Genomic DNA, 15,807 nt, shown 5'->3' with positions numbered 1-15,807 from the left:
TCTGGTGTGGGTTTCAGTTTTTCTTCTTGCATTGAAAATCCATTATTAATGTCTTTCTTAGGGAAAAAAAAAAAAAAGGTTTCAATTCAGGCATTTTGCTTTGCTTTCTCAGGCTTCTTCTCAACTGTCTTCACCAAGGTGCTTTTAAAATCAATATTACAAGTATTCTTTATATTTTACTGGGTGGTTGAGGGTTTCTGCATCTTGCTATTGATTTCTAATTGTATTGAAGGACATGTAGGTGCACACAAGTTGCTCTGTGATGGATAACTTCATATGTGTCTTGCTAATCATCACTGAATTACCTTCTGCATGTTCCCTGTTGCTGGATGCTGCTGCTGAGCTTGGAAGGCACCAGGAGAGTTCTGAGTGCAATCCTGAGACACCATACTTGTGGGATATTTAATTTGGGTTCATTTAATTTGGGTTTGTTTTTCAAACAAACACAGGGGTCACGTGAGGCTTGTGGAGTCTCCTCTTTTGTGTTGTCTTTGCAGAGTTCTTCTGCCCTGGCTTCTCAGGCAGCTTCGTGTTCTGCACAGTAGGAGCTTAACAAGTCATTGTCCTGGCTTTGTGTGGGGTGGTCATAATGCACCTTCAGCTTCTGGCCCTTGGGGCAGCTCTGCTGGCAGATCTCAGCATTTCAGAGGTGCAGAGTCATTGGATCCTAGAATGGTTTGGGTTGGAAGTGGCCTTAAATCCCACCTCAGTCCACCCATGCCATGGCAGGGACACCTTCCACTGTCCCAGGCTGCTCCAAGCTCCAGTGTCCAACCTGGCCTTGGGCACTTCCAGGGATCCAGGGGCAGCCCCAGCTGCTCTGGGCACCCTGTGCCAGGGCCTGCCCACCCTCCCAGGGAACAATTCCTAATTCCCAATATCCCATCCATCCCTGCCCTCTGGCTCTGGGAAGCCATTCCCTTGTCCTGGCACTCCAGGCCCCTGTAAAAGTCCAAGTCTCAATGAAGTCATGGAGAAGCCCAGACTGCACTGGTAACTGCTGTAAAGTTGGATTTGCACACAGAGGCTTTTGGAACACATCAGCACTGATGGCACAGTCTGTGTGAGAGCTTGTTGGCACCAAAGGAGCCTGTGAGGAGTGACAGGACTGTGGCCAGCATGGGTGCTCCAAAACGCCTCCACGGCTCCAGGTGGGCTGTAGCAGAGGAAGAGCTCTGTGTGTGTGGGCACAGTCCTTCCCAGTCTGCATGCCACACAGGCTCCACGTCTGCCAGGGGCTGTGGCTGTGCCAGCAGGCAATCTGGAGAGGGCTGGCTGTACACGAACCTCTGCTGTACACAAACCTGGGCTGTTTGCTCCTCAGGCTTATCCTGGACAGGCTCCTGCACCTTCAGACATGGAGGCTACACCTGGCTTCTGAGGAACTGGTTGTTGCAGTTTGTCTGTCTGTGCTGGGGACCAGGACAAACACTGGCACAGGAGCTGGTCCATTGTCCCCGGGAGCAGCAGGGCTCGGTGGTGGCAGTGCTGGCAGGGGACACGGCAGCCCAGCCCTGCCTGGCCCGGCAGAGCTGGGAAGGGACAGGGCTGGCATGCATAACAATGGGCAGGCTCTGACCTTGCCGCTGGAACTCACTTAGCAATTCTGTTGATGTTCTGGGAACGAAAATATAATTCAGGCCACCTTCTCCTCCAATCTGACCCTGAGAATCTGGGAGAAGAGCTACTGAATAATTAGGGGCTTTTTTCCCCCTCCTTTTTGCTGGAGTTACTGCTCAGTGTTGAACTGTGCTCTAAAGTGTCATTAGTTCCCTTGAACTTACTGCTCCAAGTGTACTTAGCATTAATATAATTACGTAAATTGCAGTCTCATTAATCACCGGAGGCTGCAGCACATCCCTGTGGTGCTGTTTTGTGGGTGGCTTGGCTGGTGGGAACCCCCTGGCCAGGGGTGGAGGCTGTGGCTGGAGCACTCTCCCTCTGCTCCTGTGCCTGGTTTGGTTGAGCTTGGTGTGATCCCTGCAGGATCTGGAGCATTTGCCAGCTCTGCCAGGATTGCAGGGAGCAGCCTTGCTGCTGCAGAGGAGAAAAGGGAAAGGTGGGTCTGTCCCAGGGGAGTTTGGCTGGACCACATCCCTGCTGCTGTCACTGTGATTTGGGTCTGTGGGGTCCCAAAATGCAGAGCCCAGCCTCGTGGCTTTGCAGTGAACGCCCGGAGCCCGAGCTCTTGTGCAGGGTCTGCTGCAGGGCTGTTTGATGATGCTGTGCCTCTGTCTCTGTGGCAGGGCTCTCAGCCTTCCTGGCAATGTAAATTCTCCTGGCTGCATGCTAAAATTACACTGAGTTATTGATTTATCTTTGAGAGGATTTCCTTCCCGAGGGACATTTCTGGCTCTTGTAGTGATTTAGTTCTTCTGCAAGTGCAGAATCCGTGGCAGAGCAGAGCCACCCTCCTGCCCTCGAGCCTGCAGCTCAGGGTCGCGCTCCCTCAGGCTTCCTCTGCAAGCTGATTTCTGTTCCAAGGCTGGACAAGGTTACATGGCTGTTATTTCTGTGTAACAACGGCAAACAAAAGGGCATTTTCAACTTTCCACTGCAGAAGCTGCAGTCTGGGACAAGCCTTTGTGCCGTGGCACCAGCATTATTTTGGGAATATCTCAAACCCAGCCCCAAGGCTGGCGTGTGGGAGGTGTGGAGCCATGCCAGCCTTAATACACTCGTGCTCCTGGGAACGCTTTAGTTCTTCAAAGTGGGGTATGATGGGAGCAGGAGCATGCTAACACTTCTCTCCTAAAGCTGCAGGGTACAGCCTCTCTTTGCTTTCTGTTGACTCACCATGAGCGTCTCTAAAAACCAGGCCAGGCAAGTTCCTGCTGGTGGTCTTGAGGAAGACAAGCCAGTTCTCTTCTTCTGTCACCAGTTTTCTCCCCTTGGCCCTGAAATCCCACCCCACTAGCTGTGGCTCAGCTGGTGAACACCATCAGTAGAAGGACCTGACCCTTCAGGACGTGGCCAAATGTTTCAGCTACTCTGTGGCTGGAAAATGCCCAGCTCTGTGTCCTTGGGTGCCCATTTGAAGCACATCCCTGTGGGTTCCTGTATCTAACCCCACAGTGGATTTGGCACCGATCTCAGCTGCACACTGATAAAATGTGAGGCTGCTCGTGCATGTGGTGTTATAAAACAGCATCCACCAATTAGGCCCAGGGAGAACGTCAATTTATTTTCCTGTGAACCAAGTGTGGCACAGCTCCTTCCTTTCCCAGTGATCTATCTGTGAGATAAAACACATCTTTAGTGTCTATCTTAAATACTGCAGTGTTGACAAGTTCTCTTGACAGAAATTAGGCTAATGTCCCTTACGACTGCGTTAGCTGTAGAAACAAGGCTTTAAATTGAAGCTTCGCAAAGCGCTATTCCAGCGTGCTCTCCAAGGCATCTCCTTATTCCAGCTTTTATTATCCAAATTTGTTCTCACTCTGCCTTGGCAGGGGGGCTGGCAGGCGGCTCCTTCCATCCACACTGCTCATCTCGCAGCCAAGCGGGTGGGACCAGCACCTTCCAGAGCCGGACTGGGCAGTGCTGGCCAAACGTCTGCAGCTCCGGTGCCCTCGGCTCCGGGCTCGGGGGACGCCGCTGCCGGGACGTGGCTGCGGCCGTGGGAGAGGGGAGCCAGCTGACACACATCGAGCAGAGATGGGATCCAAGGCAATCAGCTGCACGCCCTGACAGCAGCACAGCGTGTCCTGAAACGCTCCCGCTGGGAGCTGGAGCTGGGAGAAGGGAGTTTGTATTGTACATGTCTCATCCTTGCAATTTCAGCACTGAGTTACAGACTCAGAAGCTGAGGATAGGAACAGAGAGTGCTGAGGCCTGGTCATGAACACCCTTCTTGAGATTCCCAGCCCTCCCCTGGAAAATAGTTTCCCTTTTTGCTCCTTTGCCCTCCTCAAGTTGAGCACTTTTAGCCTTCAGTTCCTCGTTTCCAACCACAGATTAACCATGGCCGTTTTAAACCTCCTGATTCTCACACTGGTGTTGGTCCTGATGGATTATCCCTCCTTCTTGTATCCTTCCTGTGCCTCCACATTGCCAGGTTCTTTGGTGGCCATCTCATGAGTCCCTGAGAGAGGAGGAGAGGCTCTCTGAGAGTGACAGATGTGGGAGACATGATGGTTGATGATGTTCTGGAGGTGCTAACCTCCATCATAGTAAAGAAGCCTCTCTCAAAAGGAATTAAATGCCTAAAATACCACAAAATTAATATCATCCTCAGTTCCTTTTGTCAGGTTCTCAGTTTTCCTGGTAAGCTGCCTTGTCCTTCTCTGCTTACATCCTGCATTGATTTTCTCTGAATGTAGCCAAGCCTTCAGCATCCCAGATGGGCTTTCTGGAGTAACAAATAGACCTGAGGAATGAAAATTATTGAATGGATTGTAGCATTGGCTTGGGGATAAATAATGTAGTGAGTTGGAGAGGGATTAAAACTGGCTTTTGTAAATAAGCTTCTCATGGATGTTGACTTGGGGACATGGTGAGACAAAGGTCACTGCAGTGTCTCTGCAGCCTGGTGTGCCACTTGAGAGATGAAATATCAGAGTGTTTCTGGATATCTTTGGTGTCTCTGTTTCTTCTGCTCAGACCTTTGTGGGATTAAACTCTCTAAACTGCTGCAGTTCCCAGACGTCAAGCCCAGTATCAGAAGAAAAAATAAATCAAGTGCCTCGTATTGAATCCTGAGCACCCGGCTCCTGCTGCACCCGGGGCTGTGGTAACTCTCCACAGTGCCTGCCTTGAAACGGGGGAGAAGGGTTTGCTGAGAAAGTGAAAACGTTGTGCCCACTCTACAAAAGGACAACCCTTCTTCTTCCTGCCCTGTGGTTATTTTTTTTCCTGGTGTGTTTGCTGCGGCGGCGCTGCAAGGCAGAGCAGCCCTCGCTGGAGGGAGGTGGGAGGGCGGAGCACTTGCTGGAGGAGCTCTTTGCCACGGGAGCTTTTTGCTGCCTCCTGCAGCAGCAGCAGCAGATACATCAGCAGATGCTGCAGCAGTGCCTCCATCAGAGGCACTGTATTTCCCTCTCGAGCTCTCCTGTGACCCCTCCTCCCCTGGCACCTCGCTGGCCTCAACCTTCTCTTCCATCACTTCGAGACTTCCCAGGGGGCCCAGGCACCTCATGGGAGGGCCACACTGTGCCTCGTGTGTGACAGGCACCCCTCCTGTCCTCGTGGTTCCCGTGCACGAGAGGGATGAGGTTTGGTGTGTGTTCAGCAGGCAGCTGGCTCAGCTCTGGGCACAAGGCTGAGCCACGTGTGCCATCATCATCACTGTCACCTTGGCTGCCAGCGAGGGCGGGTGGCAGTCACAGGGACCTGCTCTGGCACTGCCAGCCAGGGCCCTGCCTGTCCCCATGGGCTCACCTGGCCCTCCTTCCCTCTTGCTGCAGGAGCTGCAGGAGAAGCCAAACAGATTTGGCAGGTGGTGTGAGGAGTGAGCCCAGCCCAGCCTCACGGGCTGCCTCTGGTTTGAACAGCAGAGTTCAGAGCACTCAGCACCAGCTGATCAGTTGGGAGAACATAAATCCCAGTGCCACAGGAGAGCCCTGGCTCAGGGAAAAGGGCCAGTTGTGAGCACTGTCCAGCCCAATGTCCAAATGGAATGGTGCTTTCACATCTCTAATCAAGGGTTACTTAGTGGGGAGCCCCTTCCTTGTGAGTCTTTGTTCTCTGCTAGCTGTGGATTGAATCACGGGAGGAGGGATTGGATTCTGGCATCATTTTAAAAACGTTTTCATTCTATTTGCTGAGGGCAACAAATTACAGAGAATACCTCTCAGCAGTGTGACAAAAGAGTGGCTCTAAAACCCTTTTCAGCCAAACAATTGTTTGAGTTGAAGGCCTGATGGATGGTGCTTAAAGATGTGGTTATTGCAGCAAGGTTGGCATTAAAAATCACAGGGTGCAAGAAAGTTCTCCCCACACTGTGGGCGTGTGTCTCCCTGTAATCCTGGTGTGAGGAGCCCTTACCACCCTGAGTGCACCCAGTGAGCTCTGTGGCATCAGCCACAGGAGAGCAGTAGCACAGCAAGCACCAGTGGGTCGCTTCTCTCTTGCTAAATGAGAAACTGCAATGGGATCAGCCCTTTTGGGGTGGCATCTCTGCCTGTGGCAGGAGGGCCGGATGATCCAGCTCCAGATGATCTTTAAGGTCCATTCCAAGCCAAACCATTCAATAATTCTTTCCCTGCCCCTGTTCAAGTGGGGTTCAAGTCCAGCAGAAGGTAGTGCTGCTGCTTTGGGACCTGTGAGGAGCCTGGGCAGGAACACACCTGCTGTTGGGATGTATTAGAACAGTGTGGCTTTGGGGCTTTCCCAGGAATGCCTTTGCTGCCAGCAGCAGTGCTGGGTGTTGAACGGGGGACAGGTTTACCTTTGGCAAGCTTGAAAGCATTTCAGATGGCTTCTGTCCCTGTTCCACTGCAGCACAGAACAAAATCAGTGTTGGAGAAGATGTTGTACTTAGACATCGCCTTTTGACAGGTCGATTTCCAGGATGTTTATTAACATAGCTTGGAATGTCCCAGACGGGTTTGTCAGATAAACTAACCAACTGAAGTTCTTACATGAGACTTCCTTGGTTTTGTTGAGGTGCTTTGAACTCTTCATTCAGTCTCTCAACAATTCATCCCTTTCTGGAAGAGCCTCTGTGAGGTCTGTGGCTGGGGGATCAGGCCCTGCCTGCTCCCTGTGTGTCTGGGTGCCCTGGGAGGCAGAAGGGAGCAGCAGTGCCAATTGTTTGCTCATGCTGGAAGGACAAAACTCCTCTCTTAGGGTTTCCTCTGCAATCCCAGAATAGGAGGACATCTCTGTCCTTGTCAGCCCTCTGGGCAAAGATCAAACATAACAGCAGCAATGAAACCAGGCTGGCACCTCCAGGGCTGGTCACTCACAGGCAGAGGCAGCCCAGCTCCTTCAGCCCAAGCTGGGCAGTGACTGGGAGAGGTGGTCCATGGCACTGGGCATGGTGCATCACTCCAGGGGTTCGTCCTGCATCCCATCCCCTGCAGAGCTTATGCTTAAGGGACACTTTATGAACATGGACAGCAGACAGTGATTTTATAAAAGAGTTTTGTCTATTATTATTTGCAGTAGGTAACAGAGCCCCTGCTGTCACTGGTTACCTGAGAATTCGAGAAGCAGTGGCCAGGCTGGTGCTTCTCTGAGGAGCTGCTGCACTCAACAGGCAGCTGTGGCTTCCCAGCAGTACAGTGGGAGGAAGAGCTGCCCAGGGAGTGGATTTGTAAAGCATTTCATCCAGCATCACGGGAGTTTTTACTTGGGATGTGCACACAGGTGTCTGAGCTTCCTCCCTGCCCAAAGTGGGGAATGCTGGGGCTGCTGGGGCAGCTGCTGGGGGAGCTTCCAGGCCTGGTGCTGTGAAATCTCTCCACCAGCTATCAAGAGGAGGTGACATAAAGCATATTAATGACATTTTCCAGTGGCACTTAACTGGGAGGAGCAGTGAGTGCCAGACAGTGAACTAATGCAAAAGGCTATAGCTGAGTGAAAAAGGGACAGAAAGAAATAAAATGAGATTCAGGCTCTGGGCCTCTTCTTCCTGTGTCTGCTACATGTCTTCCTTTTCTGTGTAAAAATGTTCTGTTTTGAAGTAACAAACAATCTGGAGAGTGGTAGGACTTGCCTTTGTAGGAAAGAAAGGAAAAAAAAAAAAAAAAAACAAACAGAGGCAGGCTTTGCTACTTCCTTGCTCAGCGGCTCTAACCAGAGTCTGGGGTCAGGGTGTGAGCTGAGCCCCCCAGATGGGCCTGGCTCCTCTGTTTTCCTCCGAGCACCCTGGTGTGGGACATCCCATCCACCCAGGCACAGCTGGAGTCAGGCACAGTGTCCCCTGTGTGTCACCAGCACAGGATGCCCTGGCCTCAGCCAGTTCCCCAGCATGGCACTGGTGGCTCCTGGAGCTGGGGACGCAGCTGTGGGGAGCTCTGCTGCTCCCTGGGATTTGTCTCCTGGTAGTTTTTAGTCATTATTTTATTAATGGAGAAGGTGTGGTGCCATCAGATAAGTTATTATGGATGCTCTGGCAGTGTGATTATTTCAGTTCTGCAGCACTGCCGATGTGTTTTGCTAGAACATTCACATATTGATTCCAGATTCCTTTGTTGCCTGTACTAGAAAGAAAGTCCCTTTTCTCTCACTCCCTGTGTGGAGAGAAACAAAGAGTAAAGGAAGGTAGATGTTATCTGAGGCTTGCTCACATACCAAGGTAATTTTTGAGAGCTGCAGAGCCGCTTACTGACTCATAACTGGGGCTTGTTTTCAATCCCTTGATAGATTTTTGAATTCTCTAACAATGCCAAACAAGGTTGCTCACTTGGGGACAAGCTAGGGATTTGCCTCAGCGAGCTGGATCACCTTTGTTCTGCTTGCCCCAGCCTTCCCAGGGGAGATTGCTCTGCCACAGGGACAGGGTGGTGCTGCAGGGGAAGAGTCTCGTGTCCCTCTTGGGCTCCTCTTGATTGGCAGTCAGTGGCTGGCAGCTTTGTCCAAGGGGTGGGGATGGGATGGGATGGGATGGGATGGGATGGGATGGGATGGGATGGGATGGGATGGGGAAGGCACTGCCAGAAGTGCAGTGAGTTACTGCACAACCTTGGCAGGAGGTTTGCAGGTCAGTGTGTGATGTACAACTTCCCAGCCTGTAGCTGTGCCATGAGTTGGGGCTCAGCCCTGTCCCCATGCTGGAACACAAACCCACTTGTGGAATGTGGAATGATGTGCTGGAAAGGAGCTGGGCAGGATGAAACCTTTCTCCTTTAGTGAGGAAACACAGCTGGTCATTTGGTTGGTCTAGAAGAAGAGAGATGGGGTTCTTTGGACGTCACTGCATGCTGCATATTCCCCACAGCAGCCCTCTGCTTTTAGTAATGTGGTGCACAACGTACCTGATCCTCCCTCAGTTGTGAGCCTGGTGGAAGCATGTCCTGTTTTCCATTTGTTTATTAATTTATCATCGTGTTTTTAGCCTCTGCAAAGCTTGATATTGGTATAGAGCCTGGGAAACGTGCACAGAGTGGAGTAACAGATAGTTGTGATTTGGTTACAAGGCAATAATTTAAGTGGACAGGTTTAGCTGATAACATAAAGCACATGAGAGAAATCGCTTCGGTTTATAAATGTCAGCAGAGCCCCTGCGAGGGAGCTGCTGCCTGGTGCTGCTGCTCCAGCCAATATATTATAAGGAGATATAAACAGATGTCTGAAAAAATCTGGCTGACCAAGATTAAAAGAATGGGGCTATAAATTAAAGTCTTCCTTGGCGTCTCTTTAAGCAACTTTATGGACAGAGTGCATCCAAATGAAGGAGTGCTAAAGCTCAGAGGGACCTCCAGGTGCTTTGGGCTGCAGAGGCAGCACCAAGGGGTGGGGACAGCTTGTGGGGACAGCAGTGTCAGTCAGAGCTGGCATGGGAGACCAAAGCCTGTCCTGGTGCTTCTGCAGCTGATAAAGGGATTAAATCAGGAACAGGAATAACACCATCCCTGCAGTGTCGCCACAGGATCAGTGTCTCCTGCTTGGAAAATAAATGCTGTCGCTCTGCTTTGACATTTATTCCCAATAAAGACCTTGTCATTTGTGCAGTGACAAGGGTTTTATCCTCTGGGTACTTTACCTGTTGGACGCTGTCTTTTTGGCTGCAAAGCAGCTGAGTGACTGAGGGGCACGTGGGTGACACGTTCCCAGCAGAGGCACTGGGAGCTCTGCTCAAACCCTGTGGCTTTCTCTCAATCCATCACCCCAAGGCAATGCAATAACACCTATTCCAACTGAGAGCAGGTTCTGATTGGATATTAGGGAGGAATTCTTCCCTGTTGGGCAGACCCTGGCACAGGGTGCCCAGAGCAGCTGTGGCTGTCCCTGGATCCCTGGCAGTGCCCAAGGCCAGGCTGGACACCGGGGCTGGAGCAGCCTGGGACAGTGGGAGGTGTCCCTGCCATGGCAGGGGTGGCACTGGATTAGCTTTAAGGTTCCTTTCCACCCAAACCATTTGGGGATTCTGTGATTTTAATTTATTTTAGTTGTAGTTAAAAAAATCCCAAGAGTGAGATATTTTTTAAGGGGTCCAAACCCTTTGTGGGGGCAGGAGTTTGCCGCTTCCCCCTCCACAGCTGGAGCCCTTCTGGTAGGTTTGTGGAGGAGATTTCACAGCTATTTCTGCTCACTTGTAGTTGATTTAGAGCTGAGAAATTAACTAGAATGGAAAATCTTCTTTCCCTTTATGAGGAGCAAGGAATGAGGTCTGGCAGCTGTAGGATTTGCAGCTCTCAGGGAAGAGGGACCATTCAGTAACACATCTATGCAGTGCGTACCTGTGGATACAAATCTTGTATTTGTCTGAGGTGTCAAGGAGAAAAAATGTTAAAAAATGCCTTAAATAAAAACGTGTTTTTTGTATTTTTAATTGAGTTTCATTTCCCAAATGCACCTTAATGCAAACAATAAGTAAAAAATTAATTTCTCTCGGGAAAAAGCTATTAGCAGAATGATTCTGTTTTAGCAGCATGTGAAGCTATGTAATTGCTTACACATGTATTGCTCCAGTGTGTGCTCCCAGTTGTTGAATAGTATCAAATTATAGGAATCAAAGAGAATCAACTATTTTTAAGGGAAATGTCTAGAAGCTACATACTGAAACATGATTAAAATTCAGGATTTCCATCTTACTCGTCTAAATCAGCAATTTTAATCACATTATGCAAGTCAACCCACCCTCAAACACACTGTTGACTTCAAAATACCCCAAACTAAATAAGACAGAAGACCTTCCTTGAACAGCTGTAACATTTTTAAGTGTCAATGTCAATCTTTTTGTTGAAAACAGAGATATTTTTCATGGTTTATTTATTAAAGCAGTGCATTTGTCCTGCTGTGCCATGAACCTGGGCTGCTGTGCGGAGAAGGGAGGGAAATCCCTGGAGCACCAAGAGCTGCTTAAACACATCGAGGCTGCAAGTTTTGCTCTGGGGTTCACATGCTCTTGGTTAAATCTTGTTTAGTGTGCAGAGCAGGAGCAGGAAGGGTTTGTGTCTTGGCTGATGCAGACACTGTGATTTGGCTGTGTTGGATGTGCAGCTCATGAGCACCATGCCTGGGTTTGGTTTTATTTCCTTCTTGCTTATGTGACAGATGAGTGATGCCGTGGCTGACTCTCACAATTCAAAGGCAAATATCCTGTATATCTGTTAGGAGAAGTTTTACAGATTTATAGTTGTGTTTTATCCCCCTTGTGCTGTTATCAGGGGTGCCTGGGTTTGGGACATTTGGGAGGGTCGGCTCCTTACTGTGGCAGCACCTGACCTCCAGTCAAGGTGTCAGGAAGTGATCTCCAGCACTGGGCAGAGCAGGAGGAGTCGATGGACAGAACTTTGGGGGAGATAAAGGGTTAAAAGGTGAAACCTCCACTGTGTGGATGAGCATATGGTGGGGAAAATCCTCTGCTCCCAACACTGTAATATTTTCTCTCTTCAGTCTTCTGTTGTGTTTTTGATAAGGTTTAATAAACCTCTTAAAGTTTTTGGAATCAAGTAGCGTTTCTCACACTGAGAACAGGAATGGGAGGGCTGAGCCCCCCAGCCCTCCACCCTTCTGGAGCCTGCTCCCGTGCTTTCCTTTTGGGTGATTCCCTCAGAGGAATTCCGTCCACCTCCTTCCTCTCCCCTGGCAGGCGGGAGGCTGATGTGGCTGGATGCAGCTGGAGCTCAGCTGTGCTCCCTGTCAGGGGCCATTCCCGGCTGTGTGACAGCCCAGAGCTGCTGCAGTCACTGCTGGGGCTGTGACCTGGCCTGCCCAGCGCTGGTGATGCGGCCAGGAAAGCTTTGGGCTTTGGGGGGAGACAGCCAGCTGGGCCCTGGCTCTGCCCCTGAGTGCCTCGGTGTCTGCAGATGAGGGGATTGTCCTGCTGATCCCCTCCTGCCTCTTGCTCAGCACGCGATGGCATTTCATCCTACAGCAGCTTGGCCTGGAAAGGACCTTAAAGCTCATCTCGTTCCACCTCCCTGCTGTGGGCAGGGACATCTCCCACTCCACCATGCTCTCATTGGCTGTGTTTTCCTTGCTGGCAGAGCCCTGTCCCGGTGTTGCCCGAACGGTGTTGCCCTTTTCATGGAGATCCTACAAACTCCTCTCTGACCAGCATGTCCCAGCTCCACCACCAGCAAGGAGCACAGATTGGTGATGGCACAAAATTCCTGCAGAGCCCAACTTCCCAGCGTGGGAGGATGCTCCCATAGATAGACAGAGATTAAAGGTCCTATGTATCACAAGTTTAAAGAGCAGGAGGAGGTTGGGACATGTCCATGGAAAGCACTTCAAGTGTGGAGGAGGCACATCTAGCCTGTCCTCCCCTAAAATGGGGAGATAATCACACCTGTCCTCTCACATATCCAACCAATGCAACTTCCAGTGGGCGGGACTGATGGAGAGAAAGAGAGTCTGCCAGAAATGCAAACCTTGTTTTCATAGGAAATCCTCCAAGATGGATTTTCCTGCATTTTCTAAATGCATTTATACCTACTGGATGACTACAGGCTTTGAAATGTTTCTGTCTGAATTGTCACAAACATCCCAGTCTTACATAAGAAGCACCAGGTCCTTTGATCAGGGAAATGTCTCTTTGGTCTTGAACAGGGAGGGATCAATCCAGTTGTTCCTGAGACCAGAGCTTTTTGTCTGCAAGTACATGTATTTATTCTACAAAATAATTACCCTTGTCTTCCCTTTGGTAGGAGATGCTCCCTGTCTCCTGCAAGCTGTTACTCTATCCCAGGTATATGTTTAGGTAAAAGGAAGAGAGAAAGGAAAGGCTGAATAAGGAATCCTCAGGAGGGAGGAGGGTGAGCAGCTATGGTCTGTCTGTCCATCTGTGAGCAGCTCTGTGGCTGTTCAGCTGCAGCCTTGCTGTCCTGGGCAGGCAGAATTCCTGCACTGAGAGAAGAAGAAATGCCATCAAGAAGTAGTAACCAAATATTGCCTCCTCTTCACCCCAGTGCTGGGCTGGCCACTGAGATGTGTTTGTGGTGAACTGCTGAAAACCACTCTGAATTTCCAATCTTTTCTGAATTTAAAACCAAAGCTTAATGTATTCTGTGTATTTTTGTTGGCAGATAGCAGTGATCATAAATTCCTTTTAATACAGTATTTCCACACCAGCGCAGCCTTGATGTGCAGCGTACCTGGCTGTACTCTGCGGGATGCTTTGATTTCCCTTTGGCACCTTCATTTTATTCTGTCTGCCCCAATCAGCAACAATTCCCCTTTCTCCATGTAGCCTCCAAATCCATTCCTGGTGTGAAGTTTTAGTGCTCTCCTAGGACCTGGGCCAGAAGAGAGGAAGGAACCAGTGTCTGCTGGGCTCAGGGTTCCACCTCCACTGTGGATCAGAGCCAGCCTAGCAGTACAGGGACACCTTTGGTGGCTCGGGTGGCATTTCTGGGAGGAAAAAGCAGCACCTTAGGGGTGCTGCTGGATGGGAGGGGCGTCAGTGGTGAATATCCCACTCCTCACAGTATGGGATGAAGCTTTTCTCCCCTTCTCCCAGGGAGGAGCCTGTGCCTTCAGCTCCCAGTTCCTCCCAAAGCTGGAGTAATGCAGCGCTCTGAAATAACGTGACCTTTGTTTGTAGGTCAGGCGGTTCCTGCAGGGTCACACGTGCGGCTGAACCTGCAGACAGGAGAGAAAGAAGCCAAGCTCCTGGACAGAGAAAATGGGGAAAGTGACAGGAGGGAAGAGAGAAGAAGGAAAAGGTAGACATGCAAGGCATTGGGTTGGGTGGGCTGTGGCATTCATGACTTTTGTTAAGAGGCCGCACTCAGTTACTGCCTCTTCCTGGGACTCAGCTGCTGGGTTAGGAGCTCAGCAGTGCTGAAAGCAGAGCCCTGTCCTTTGTGATCCCTTTGGGATGGCAGTGGAGGTGCCCTTAGTGCACTTTCAGTGGCACCTTCATGGCTTCTCATGCGTCGACACCGGAACAAAATTGATAACATGGCTACTTTGAATGACATTTAGTCCTTTGAAATATCTGCAGCAACTGGTCTGAAAGTGCTTTCTGAGCCTCCCCCTTGGGATCAGCTGTGAGGGGCTGAGGGCTGGCCTGAGCCCGGTGCTGTGTCCCGCTGGGAGCAGCCCCACAGCCTCAGCTGCACACCAGGCACTGCCAGAGGCCCTGGAGATCACACCTGCCCTGCAGCCAGCTTTGTAAAGGTGCTTTAAATGTCAGCTGGTGCTGACTTTCCCCTTGGAACCCTTGGTTTAGTTCCTACGGGGAATTTCTCCCCTGAAGTAGGTGGGATTACCCACAACCATCTGTGATGGGGATACTTGGGGAGTGTGGGGATTTGAGGGCAGCTGCCCCGCAGGGGCTGAGCTTGGGGCCCTGTTGGGTTCATGGCCCCCAGCAGCAGCAGCACCCACAGGCCCAAAGCCCCCCGCCCCCTGCCCAGCACAGCCTGCCCTGCCCCTCCAGCTGTCAGCCGAGTGGGGGACAGGGGCCAGTGGCCGCTGCCAGCAGCAGGAATGGGGGCAGGGTGAGGATGCCCTGGCTTGGCTTTTGTCTCTTGATCAGTGCGGGCACAGGGCAGTGCAAGGCGGGCTGGCAAGCGAAGGCCGGAGCCTTTGGAGGCTCCAAGCCTTAAACATCAGCCCCTGCAGCAGCCCAGATCCGGGTCCCGCAGTTCCCAAGGCTGCCATGGCCTTCAGAGCATGAAGGTGGATTTGGCATGCCTGTGGCCCGATGCCGCCTCCCGGTCCAGGAGTCCCCGTGGCTCCAGCAGCAAGGGTGGCTGAAGGCTTCCTGCCTGCTTTGGGCCATTGCTGCAGGGGCCACTGCTGTCAGAGCCCCCTCTCTGCTGCTGACAGCTCTGCTCCTGGGGACACTGCTCTGGCCCAGCCCAGGAAGAGCAGCAGTGCCCAGTGCCAGCAGTGGTGTCGGTGGGACCCCCTGTGCACAGGGACCCCCAGCCCCGGGGTGGCCGTGCCAGCCCCGCCAGGGACCTCCAGCCCCGGCAACCCAGAACAAGTGGAAAGCACAAGGGTGCAAACGCCGCCTGGGCCCAAAGGCATTGCAAAGAGAACTGAGATTTTAAAAAGAAACAGTATTTTTTTCCCAAAGATAGGCAAAAGCTAGGAATTACAGAAGATGTTTTATTTGGACAATCCTTATAAAAACAACAGTCTACAGAACAGGTTTACATGGGTGCTTATAGACTAACAAACTTCCAAACATATTTACATGGGAGCCTATAGACTAACAAACTTGCTAACATATTTACATGGGAGCCTATAGGGTAACAAACTTTAAAACATATTTACAGAAAACCTCTAAACCTAGAACGTAATTACAAAGGGGTCATATCAGTGTCCAGCATCTCCCTCAGTCCTGGAGGAAAGGATGCAGCAGCGCTGGACTCTGCTGCCAGCAGTGGCTCAGGTGGGCTGGGCGTGGGAAGCATCTGCTTCTCTTGCTCGTGGGGCTCCATCTTCATCCGAGGACCATGGGCTCCTCCTCATCCTTCTCATCAACCTCCATTTCCTCGATGTCGTCCTCCACGTCCACCTCCATGTCCTCGGCAGTGTCTTCTGTGTCCACCTCCATCATTTCTTCTCCATGCACCACCATGTCCACTTCCATCTCCTCCAGGGTGTCTCTGACCGTCTGCAAGAGGCAGCACAATCTCACGCTGGGCTTGCTGTCCCACCCCATCCATTCCCACATGGCTGCAGCCTGCCCAAGCAGGGTGCCCCCCTCCCTGGAATGGCACTGTACCTCCACTGGGG

General features: G+C 51.2%; 1 protein-coding gene across 2 annotated transcripts in view; it reads left to right on the top strand.

Moving 5' to 3' along the window:
* SIL1 (SIL1 nucleotide exchange factor) overlaps window positions 1–15,807 on the top strand; it is a 106,876-nt gene that overhangs the window by 36,269 nt on the left and 54,800 nt on the right. For both annotated transcript variants that reach the window (XM_053956426.1, XM_053956425.1), the window contains exon 4: window positions 13,658–13,778. In XM_053956426.1, coding sequence (XP_053812401.1) covers window positions 13,658–13,778 — 121 coding nt within the window. The remainder of the gene's footprint in view (window positions 1–13,657; window positions 13,779–15,807) is intronic.

Source organism: Vidua chalybeata, chromosome 15 (genome assembly GCF_026979565.1).
Source record: "Vidua chalybeata isolate OUT-0048 chromosome 15, bVidCha1 merged haplotype, whole genome shotgun sequence".
Lineage (NCBI taxonomy): Eukaryota > Metazoa > Chordata > Aves > Passeriformes > Viduidae > Vidua > Vidua chalybeata.
This window is presented reverse-complemented; position numbering and strand designations above follow the sequence as displayed.